At 44.7% G+C, this 10,828-nt stretch overlaps 1 protein-coding gene across 1 annotated transcript in view; it reads left to right on the top strand.

Moving 5' to 3' along the window:
* The window catches only part of LOC141271677 (membrane-spanning 4-domains subfamily A member 8-like), a 46,518-nt gene extending 36,830 nt beyond the window's left edge, over nucleotides 1-9,688 (top strand). Inside the window, exons 5-7 of the mRNA XM_073681715.1 lie at nucleotides 3,386-3,535; nucleotides 8,474-8,596; nucleotides 9,542-9,688. Of these exons, the coding sequence (XP_073537816.1) occupies nucleotides 3,386-3,535; nucleotides 8,474-8,596; nucleotides 9,542-9,688 (420 nt within the window). The remainder of the gene's footprint in view (nucleotides 1-3,385; nucleotides 3,536-8,473; nucleotides 8,597-9,541) is intronic.
* Nucleotides 9,689-10,828: the final 1,140 nt, after the last annotated feature.

The raw sequence follows: 10,828 nt of genomic DNA on the forward strand, positions 1-10,828 counted from the left end.
AAATTACTAATCTGCAGTACTCCCCTATTAACATGATTTTACAATTTAATTACAGAAGAAATCTATACAAAACTAAACATTAAGTAACTTTGTATCCAACAAAAGGAAAGATTAGACTTGCCATTACTATTGCTTTGCCTCCTTTCTTTCTACTTTTCTTGGTTCCTAGCCTTCTGCATTCCTCTGTCCACTGCTTCCTTCTGCTTCTCACCACTGGATGCAGTACCATATGTGGTTATGGGCCCCTTCAGCTGATCAACTCCATAGCAGCTGATATGTTTGTTACCCCATATTACAATGATCTCTGCTGCTTCTATATGGCTTCATGCATGACCTGTACATTTAGTGCCAGTGATGGGAAAAGATGCCTTCGTGTGATATCAGCAATATTCTGATACCCCTATAAACCCACCAAATACTTAACCCCTTTCTGACATGGGGCGTAATAGTACGCTCCACGTCAGATCCCCTTGTTTGGTGCGGGCTCGAGCGCTGAGCCCGCTCCTTTCCGGGCACATGCCAGCTGATCTATACAGCTGACATGTGCTCACAACAGCCGCGGGTAGAATCGCGATCACGTCATTGGCCCCACCCATCGGCGACCTCGTCACATGATCGTGGGTCGCCGATGGGTTGGCATGACAACTTGGGGTCTGGAGACCCCTGTGGTTGTCACTGCCCCTTGAGAAAGCAGCTGTATTGGCCGTGAAACGCGCGTTGGTGATCTATCACCGCCACCTGGTCCACAATTATCTACCCAATGCCAGGGTAAGATCACCCCCTCTTGTTGAAATGCACCTGAATCAACATAATCTTTTCTGAACTTATTATGCTGATCCTTTGCGGTCATGGTGGGCACAAAATAAAATAAAAAGGGTGGGGGGGGGTTTCTCTGTCCACTTTGCCTGCACTGCACTTTGTTCCATAGTAACCACCATCAGTGTGGCTTGTTCTTGTGGTCCTATCTGCCTTGCTGTCTCTTTTTTATGTCACACTATATATATTTTTTGTACTTTGTGATAATGTTCTCTAGGAGCTGGTACTATTCTGTGAATCTGAGTGTCATTCAGCACCATTTTCATCAAAGCCTATATTTAATTTTGGCCTATTGTCTATTTAAAAAGTAATTTTTGTAGTTTGTTTTCGCTATGGCCACTAGGGCATTCATAATAGATATACCTCCTTGTTAGGCAGCTCAGTTTTCACCATTGCGGTGTAAACTAAGGTGTTTTACTATTTCTCACTGAAGAGAGGGGTTACCATGATAGATGTCGGCTTTGTTATATTTATTGGACTATTGAAGGGTCTATTCACACCTTGCCCAGACTGTAAAATTGTGGTATAAATATTTGAAGGGGTCCTGTCAGGTGATTCATGCATCCCAAAACATTGGCAGAATGAATTGCAGCCTGGCTCCATGATTATAGCCAGTTACAGTACAGACCAAAAGTTTGGACACACCTTCTCATTTAAAGATTTTCTGTATTTTCATGACTATGAAAATTGTACATTCACACTGAAGGCATCAAAACTATGAATTAACACATGTGGAATTATATACTTTACAAAAAAGTGAGAAACAACTGAAAATATGTCTTATATTCTAGGTTCTTCAAAGTAGCCACCTTTTGCTTTGATGACTGCTTTGCACACTCTTGGCATTCTCTTGATGAGCTTCAAGAGGTAGTCACCAGAAGTGGTTTTCACTTCACAGGTGCGCCCTTTCAGGTTTAATAAGTGGGATTTCTTGCCTTATAAATGGGGTTGGGACCATCAGTTGTGTTGTGCTGAAGTCTGGTGGATATACACCTGATAGTCCTACTGAATAGACTGTTAGAATTTGTATTATGGCAAGAAAAAAGCAGCTAAGTAAAGAAAAATGAGTGGCTATCATTACTTTAAGAAATGAATATCAGTCGGTGCGAAAAATTGGGAAAACTTTGAAAGTGTCCCCAAGTGCAGTTGCAAAAACCATCAAGCGCTACAAAGAAACTGGCTCACATGAGGACCGCCCCAGGAAAGGAAGACCAAGAGTCACCTCTGCTTCTGAGGATAAATTTATCTGAGCCACCAGCCTCAGAAATCGCAGGTTATCAGCAGCTCAGATTAGAGACCAGGTCAATGCCACACAGAGTTCTAGCAGCAGACACATCTCTTCAACAACTGTTAAGAGGAGACTTTGTGCAGCAGGCCTTCATGGTAAAATAGCTGCTAGGAAACCACTGCTAAGGACAGGCAACAAGCAGAAGAGACTTGTTTGGGCTAAAGAACACAAGGAATGGACATTAGACCAGTGGAAATCTGTCCTTTGGTCTGATGAGTCCAAATTTGAGATCTTTGGTTCCAACCACCATGTCGTTGTGCGACACAGAAAAGGTGAACGGATGGACTCTACATGCCTGGTTCCCACCGTGAAGCATGGAGGAGGAGGTGTGATGGTGTGGGAGTGCTTTGCTGGTGACACTGTTGGGGATTTATTCAAAATTGAAGGCATACTGAACCAGCATGGCTACCACAGCATCTTGCAGCGGCATGTTATTCCATCTGGTTTGCGTTTAGTTGGACCATCATTTATTTTTCAACAGGACAATGACCCCAAACACACCTCCAGGCTGTGTAAGGGCTATTTGACCAAGAAGGAGAGTGATGGGGTGCTATGCCAGATGACTTGGCCTCCACAGTCACCAGACCTGAACCCAATCGAGATGGTTTGAGGTGAGCTGGACCGCAGAGTGAAGGCAAAATGGCCAACAAGTGCTAAGCATCTCTGGTAACTCCTTCAAGATTGTTGGAAGACCATTTCCGGTGACTACCTCTTGAAGCTCATCAAGAGAATCCCAAGAGTGTGCAAAGCAGTCATCAAAGCAAAAGGTGGCTACTTTGAAGAACCTAGAATATAAGACATATTTTCAGTTGTTTCACACTTTTTTGTTAACTATATAATTCCACATGTGTTAATTCATAGTTTTGATGCCTTCAGTGTGAATGTACAATTTTAATAGTTATGAAAATACAGAAAAATCTTTAAATGAGAAGGTGTGTCCAAACTTTTGGTCTGTACTGTATATTATTCTCGAAAACACTTCGGCATTTTAGAGAAAGCATATTTTAAAGATCATAACTTGAGACCAAACTTATCATACTCCTCTTCCCAGCACTGCTGTAGGTGATTGACATCTCTCTCCCTACCGTGTACATAGGGAGAGACCTGCCAATTACCGTGAGCAGCGCTGGGAAGAGCCGGCTGAGAGATGGAGAACAAGCAGAATACATTACTAGATAAAGTACAAACACTGGCTAGAATAAGCAGATCTGAGATCATACTACTAATTACATTGTCTGTAAAGTTTTCAAATTTCTATTTTTTTCTTTCTTATCATTTTAGGTTAAAGGAACTTTAGCCACAAATGTGATCAGCAGTCTAATCGCATTGTGTGAAGTGTCATTGGTCATTATAGATATAGCTCATACATATTATTATAGGTATGGACCATGTTTCACAAATCCATGTTCTTTGTTTCAAGATACCATCCTGGTAAGTGTTCTATTTCCCTCAATATTATTATAGTTTCCTGTCTCATTTATGCATAGTGAACTTTGGAAAGAGTTATAAAGTGGAAACCAGTAACTGTCATAAAAAAGCATACACTTTAGTAAGAGGAGAGGTAGTCACAGAAGTCATTCAGAAGCCAGGTCAATCTTTCCACCAGTGTGACATATAATGTTCTACAGTATTGATCTACAATATTTCATAGATATGATAGATGTTTGAAAAATGAATTGATGTCTTAGTAATGTATGTTTTGCATCATGTCAGAAGCCACACATAATATAGAACCACCATTCAGTCCTGTGATTAGCTGCTACTGTATATATGCCTGTATTTAGAACTCCCCAGCAATCAGATGTTATCAGTGATGAAAATGCACTTAAGGACCCGTCACACATAACGAGATTGCTAGCGAGATCGTTGATACGTCACGGTTTTTGTGACGCAATAGCGATCTCGCTAGCGATCTCGTTATGTCTGACAGGTAGCAACGATCAGGCCCCTGCTGTGAGATCGCTGATTGTTACAAAGCTTCCTGGACCATTCCTGGGTCGTTGCGCTCCCGCTGGGCAGTGTGCATCGCTGTATTTGACACCTTATCAACGACCTCGTTAGCGATTCAGAACTGAGACACGTAGGCGTGCACAAATTGGACTTTTCCGCGCCCCTTGTCCCCGATTGGTGGTCGCTACAGCGTTCTCATTTTCCGCCGTGCATAAAGAAGGCAACAGAATAGCGATTCCATCCTTTGTTTCTGACCTCGTGCTGGATTGCAGATCCTAGCAGAATTCTCCGGGCTGTTGATATCCTTTCATTCGACTGAGTCCTGATTTTGCGGATCATTGTAGCGACCAAGGCCGCCCAATCAGAACGCAGTAGCGTCCACCAATCCGAGATGAGGGGGCGTGGAAAAGTAGTTTTATGCACGCCTTTGTGACACAGTACAGTCCCTATCAAGGTGTGGATCGTTGAAATAGCTGCTGTGTGAAAGCGTCCCAACGACCGCTGAAATCGTTAGTTAGATCGCTGGGGCGGCCGAAATTGTTGGGAAGTTCTGCATGTTTGACAGCTCCCCAGCGATCACGAAACGACTCTCCAGCGATCCCAAAACCGTGACGTAATAACGATCTCGCTAGCGATCTCGTTATGTGTGACGGGGCCTCTAGAGTGAGGCCATGTGTGGCATTCATGTCATTGTTGAGAACCACAGTGGCTAATTGCCATTGTGAAAAACTGGGCGGTTTTAAATTGCCTATTAAACAATTCTTTGATTTTGTGGGGTAACAGCTGTTTCAACCAGAAAAAGATGCCGCCATAGCAATCGCCACATCTGACACCCTTATATGTTTCTCCTGCAGCTAACCATTCATGTCGTCTCTGGGCGAACTGGGTTCACCAGAGCGAGAGCCACACTGTGCTAGAGGCTCTCTGCTGTGGTCATAATATATGATATTCTAGTGCCCTAATCAGGCATATGGAAACTTACAGAGACATAATGTTATATAAAATGATAGGCACCTCTATGTATGCACAGTATATATCTTTATATATATTGTAGGGTTTTGTACTCACTCAGCTGTGTTAGAGGTAGGCACAGGATACTGTCTCTTTAAAATATCCAAGTCAGGTTTATTCAGGCTTCATAATCTACACTTTCAAAGTAAATACAACACAGCCTTGTCCGGCACAAAGTTACGAAACAGTAAAAATAAACAGTCCATATAGTACTGTGGTTACAGTCAGTGTTCTGCAGCACAGACACGCTGGAGGCCTCCACACCTCCAGCCACAGACACTGAATGAGACACTCGGTCTCCATTTTATACACACCCTGGGGTGTGTCTAATGCCCACTTGATGTGGCCAAACATTCCTTCTCCACTATGGAGTAATTTCTCTCACAAGACATTAGCTTCCGGCTTAAATACATTATGGGGTGCTCTTCGCAATTCACTCTTGTGAAAGGACCGCACCCAGACCGACATCTGATGCATCCGTCTGGACCAAAAACTCCCATGAGAAATCCAGTGGCACCAACACCGGCTGTTTACACAGGGTTTGCTTGAGTTCCTGGAAGGCCGTCTTGGTTTCTGGAGACCACTTAGCCATAGCCGATTTTGTCCCCTTAAGGATGTCTGTCAAAAGGGGTGGCTGTCATGGCGAAGTTAGGGATGAATCAGCAGTAGTAACCCACGATGCCCAGGAACGCTCTCACCTGTTTTTGTGAGAGGTTGTGGCCAACCCCAGATCACATAAATTTTATTTATTTGGGGATTTTTCACGCCTCTTCCTACGACAAAGCTCCAATATCTGGCCTCCTCCATGCCCATGGCACATTTCTTCGGGTTGATGGAAAACCCCGCCTTCCGTAGAGCATCGAATAATGCCTGGACTTTGCTCAGATGGCTACCCCAATCCTGGCTTTGGATCACGATATCATCCAGGTAGGCTGCTGCATACTTCTTGTGGGGAGATAGAATTCGGTCCATGGCTCTCTGGAAGGTAGCTGGAGCTCCTTGCAACCCAAATGGCATTCTGGTGTATTGGAAACACCCATTTGACGTTGAAAAGGTCGTCTTCTCCTGGGCCTCTTGGGACATAGGGATTTGCCAATACTCCTTTGTGAGGTCAAGGGTGGTAATGTACCTGGCCGGCCCTAGTCTCTCAATTAGTTCATCTACCCTGGGCATAGGATACGAATCAAACTTAGAGACATCATTCAGTTTCCTATAGTCATTGCAGAACCGCCATTCTCCATCTGGTTTCGGCACTAAGACTATGGGACTGGACTAGCCACTCTTGGACTCCTCGATGACTCCAAGATTCAGCATGCGCTTCACCTCCTTCGAGATTACCTCTCGGCGGGCTTCAGGAATCTGATATGGCTTCATATTCACTCGGACATGAGGCTCCGTAAGCACCTCATGCTCTATGAACTGGGTATAGCCCGGTAGATCCGAGAACAGGTCCCTGTCCCGCTGCAGCAACTCTCGGCATTGTTGCTTGTGGGCACATGACAGCGACTCTGGCACCTTGACTTCCTCCACGTCGATTTCAATCTTCGCCATCAGATATGGAGCTTCCACCAGCTCCCTGTCTCGCCATGGGTTAATGAGGTTGACGTGGTACACCTGGTAGGGTTTCCTTCTCCCAGGTTGGTGGACCCTATAGGTGATATCACCAAGCTTTTCAACCATTTCATAGGGGCCCTGCCACTTGGCCAGGAACTTGCTCTCCACCGTAGGTACCAGCGCTAATACTCGATCCCCAGGGTTGAAGTGTCTCACCCTCGCTGATCTATTGTACACCCTCAATTGTGCCTCTTGTGCTTTGAGGAGATGTTCTTTCACAATGGGCATCACCTCTGCAATCCTCTCTTGCATCTGGGCCACATGTTTGATTACACTCTTGTAGGGTGTAGACTCCGCCTCCCATGTCTCCTTTGCTACGTCCAGGAGTCCGTGGGGGTGTCGCCATATAACAGCTGTAGGGATGGTACTCACTCAGGTGCGGTTTGAGGCAAACAGGAGGCATGTTCCTTTAATTGTTCATAATGGTTTATTAGCTTCATAAACCATTCAAAATGAAAATGCAGACAAAACAGCCTTTAGTGCAGGCAAAGCAAAGATAACAGTCCTTTTTTTTCAAGGTCTCTGAACAGCAAGCTCGGTCATCACACAGGCTGGTGTAGCCTCCAGTGTCCTGGCTTGATCTGGAGACAAAACATACACAGGAGGCCTTCTCCCTCCAAGCACACAGACCATGGACCAAGCAACAGCCTCCATTTTATAGGCTGTTAAACACACCCAGAGGTGAGGTATGTGGGTTTCTGGACCCGTTCATTCTCTCCTAGCAACCCGTAACCCTGCTCTCAGGTGCTACAATTAGTTCTCTTAGTGCATGCGTGCACTAGAGAAAATACTCTGGGTTACATCACAGAGACCAGCCATATCTGTGATACATACTTCCCATCGACCATGCAACCATTAGCCACCTTACATACCTTCCCCCCTCTGCCTAAAGCCATGGGGCTTGACACCTTCTACTGCCATACAGGGGATTCTCGAGAGGGCATCGGCATTACCATATAGCTTCCATGCTCTATGTTCTACATGGAAGTTAAAATCCTGTAGGGCTAAAAACCAGCGGGTGACCCTGGATTTTTTTCCGTCATCCATCTTAGTGGGGCATGGTCGGATACTAGTCTAACTTTCGACCTAAAAGGTAGTACTGTAACGTGTCCACCAACCACTTTATGGCCAAGCACTCCTTCTCTATGACTGAATAATTTCTCTCGCAGGAGGACAGCTTCCTACTCAGGTAGAAAACAGGGTGCTCCTCCCCATGTATCTCCAGGGAAGGGACTTTCCAAACAGACATCTGAGGCATCCGTTTGGAGTATGAACTCTTTCTTAAACTCGGGGGCCACCAGAACCGTTGCTTACACAGCGCCACCTTCATTTGTTGAAAGGCCGATTGTACATCTGCAGTCCACTTGGCCATAGCCAGTTTCATCCCCTTAAGGAGGTTAGTCAGAGGTGCGGCCATCATGGTGAAGTTTGGGATGAACCTCCTGTAGTATCCCACAATCCCCAGGAAGGCTCTAGCCTGCTTTTTTGACAGCGGTCTCGGCCAGGTTTGGATTGCATCCACTTTATTGATTTGGGTTTGATCTCGCCTCTACCAAACACATAACCCAGGAATTTGGCTTCTTCTTTCCCCATGGCACATTTCTTTGGGTTTATTGAAAGTCCTGCCTTCCTGAGAGCATCAAACACCGCTTGGTATTACTAATATTCTTTTGCTGTTAGCATGCTGCTTTTTATCCAGTAAAACTTGCGCTGAAGCTCCAATACATGTGTGAACCTAGTCTTAGCATAATGTTGTTTTTGTGGATTACTCATGCATTTACTATTTTATTTTAGGTCATCCGCTTGATCACTCTTATCCACCTAATATTGATCACGTTTCTGCAGTTCAGCATGTCTTCCTCAGCCGTGGCATTTAGTATTCTCTCACTAAAACAGAAGACTCCGACTGTACCCCAGGTATTGTACCTGTCTGTAACCATGTTTAGTTATACTTGTTCTGTAGCTTGCTGTCTTGCTAATGATCATTATGTACTGCTGTATGTACACCATCCTGACATTATTTATTAAAATCAATACATTTTTAACATGAATGCCATCTAAACATAAGACATGAACTATTTAAAGGAAAAGTAATAAAAGACAAAGTGCCTCTTAAAGTAATATCCTTCTTCCTCTCTTGATTGTCCTATATAACATTCTTATGCTATGTTCCAGGAGACAGCCATATTGCCCTACCCTCTTTCCCCCTACAGTGCTTGTCTATATTATTGAGTAGGCGTGGATGGCTCAGTCTCCAATAAGCAAGCAGAGAAGTACACCAGAGACTACTGGACACTCCTAATCCACATATGAACCTTGGTACTTCTGCTCATCTCCCCTTTTTAGCTAGTAGTCCCAATTATAAATCCTTCGTTCCTAATGGTATAAGTACAGGGGCGGATTACGGGTGGCCAGGGCCCCAATCAGTTTAGGGTACATGGGCTCCCCAGCACCTGATGTATCAAGTGACATGTCGCATGATATTTTTGGGAGGTTATGTGACCGGTCACATGATGAACACACAGGTGCTCATGTGCACATCTTTAGGCGCCAATTTTTTTCCCTTACATACAGCACTAAACATAGCAATAGAGGATACCATGTAATAAGGGACTGGGCTATACATAACAAAGGGAATGCTATGGAGGAAAGAATTTTTTTTCTCTTATGTACAGCACTGAACATAGCAAGAGAAGACCCTATATACTGTACTAAGGGACGGCGCTTTACATAATAACAAAGTTTCTTTTTCAAACAAAAGTATTACTCCAATCATCTCTATGCAAATAAAGCTGCATTTACACAGAAAGATCATTGTTGAAGAAGCGTTCTGATATATGAGGATATGATATATCCTTTCAGTGTGAGCAGGCTGCCGATCACCCAATGAATAAGCCAAACTCTCGTTCATCAAGTCAAATCCTTTTTTATGCAGCACAAAAGATCATCATCCTCTGTAAGCAGGACTCGCACTGCCGGGAACAATGGTCATGGTTTACCGATCAGTAGTCATTAAGTTCCACTGATCACGAGTGTAAACCTTTGAATATTGCAGATAGAGAAATATTTGCAACCAGCAACTTACCGCTGATGTCTCATCTAATTACAGCCATTTTCTTTGTTTCTTCTCCATCTAGTCAAATCTTCTTGTCAGCAACCTAAAACCATGATGTGGCCACTGCAGAGTTTGCCGCACTGTTCACCGCGCTCCTGAAAACAAAATGCCACTTTTATATGTCCCTCATTTTATATATATATATATATATATATATATATATATATATATATATATAAAACCGGGAAAAGCATGCTCCAGCACACGTAGTGCAGAGAGGTTTAATTGGGCGTATCAGGGCCGGTTTTTACGAGTAGCCACAAGAGACGGGAGGGATTCGTTGCTCACATATCCCCACCCCAGGGCATGTGTATAAATTGGAGACCGAGTGTCTCATTCAGTGTCTGTGGCTGGAGGTGTGGAGACCTCCAGCGTGTTTGTACTGAAGGACACTGCTTGTGAGTGGGCGAACCCGCAGTACTGCTTGGACTGTTTGCTTTGTTGTTTTGTTACTCTGTGCCAGACAAGGCTGTGTTTTGTTTACTTTTCAAGTGTGGTTTATAAAGACACAATAAATCTGAAGTGGACATTTTTAAACAAACTGTATCCTGTACCTACCTCAAGCAGCTGAGTGAGCACCAAACCCTACAATTGGTGGAGAATGCAGGCAAGAATGCCAAGGGGCAGTGTGACTGCTACAGAAATCCGTTTATGTCCTGGGTGAAGGCAGCCAGCCAGCAAGGGACATCCGGCAGCATGTAGGCTCTGATAAAGCAACTGGTGTAGGCTAACCTCCAGCAGCATCAACAGCAGCAGCTGTGGCAACAGCAGCAGGCGCAGTAGCAGTGGCAACAGCAGCAGATGCAGCAAGTACAACACAAGCAGCAGATGGAGCTCCTGGCCAAGGTGATCCGCAGCAGGGCAACCGCCCCACCCCCAATTCCAGGTGATGACTCTCGCGTGAGGAAAACCGTAAGAAGAGCATTAAAAAACATTACCCTGGGTGATGACGTCGGGGTGTTCCTGACGGTCATTGAGAGGGTGGCAGAGTGGGTGAAATTGCCTCCAGAGCAGTGGGCGGAGGTTTTGGCACC

The sequence above is a fragment of the Phyllobates terribilis genome, unplaced genomic scaffold (genome assembly GCF_046119375.1).
Source record: "Phyllobates terribilis strain yellow unplaced genomic scaffold, ASM4611937v1 Scaffold_5__5_contigs__length_657084704, whole genome shotgun sequence".
Classification (NCBI taxonomy): domain Eukaryota; kingdom Metazoa; phylum Chordata; class Amphibia; order Anura; family Dendrobatidae; genus Phyllobates; species Phyllobates terribilis.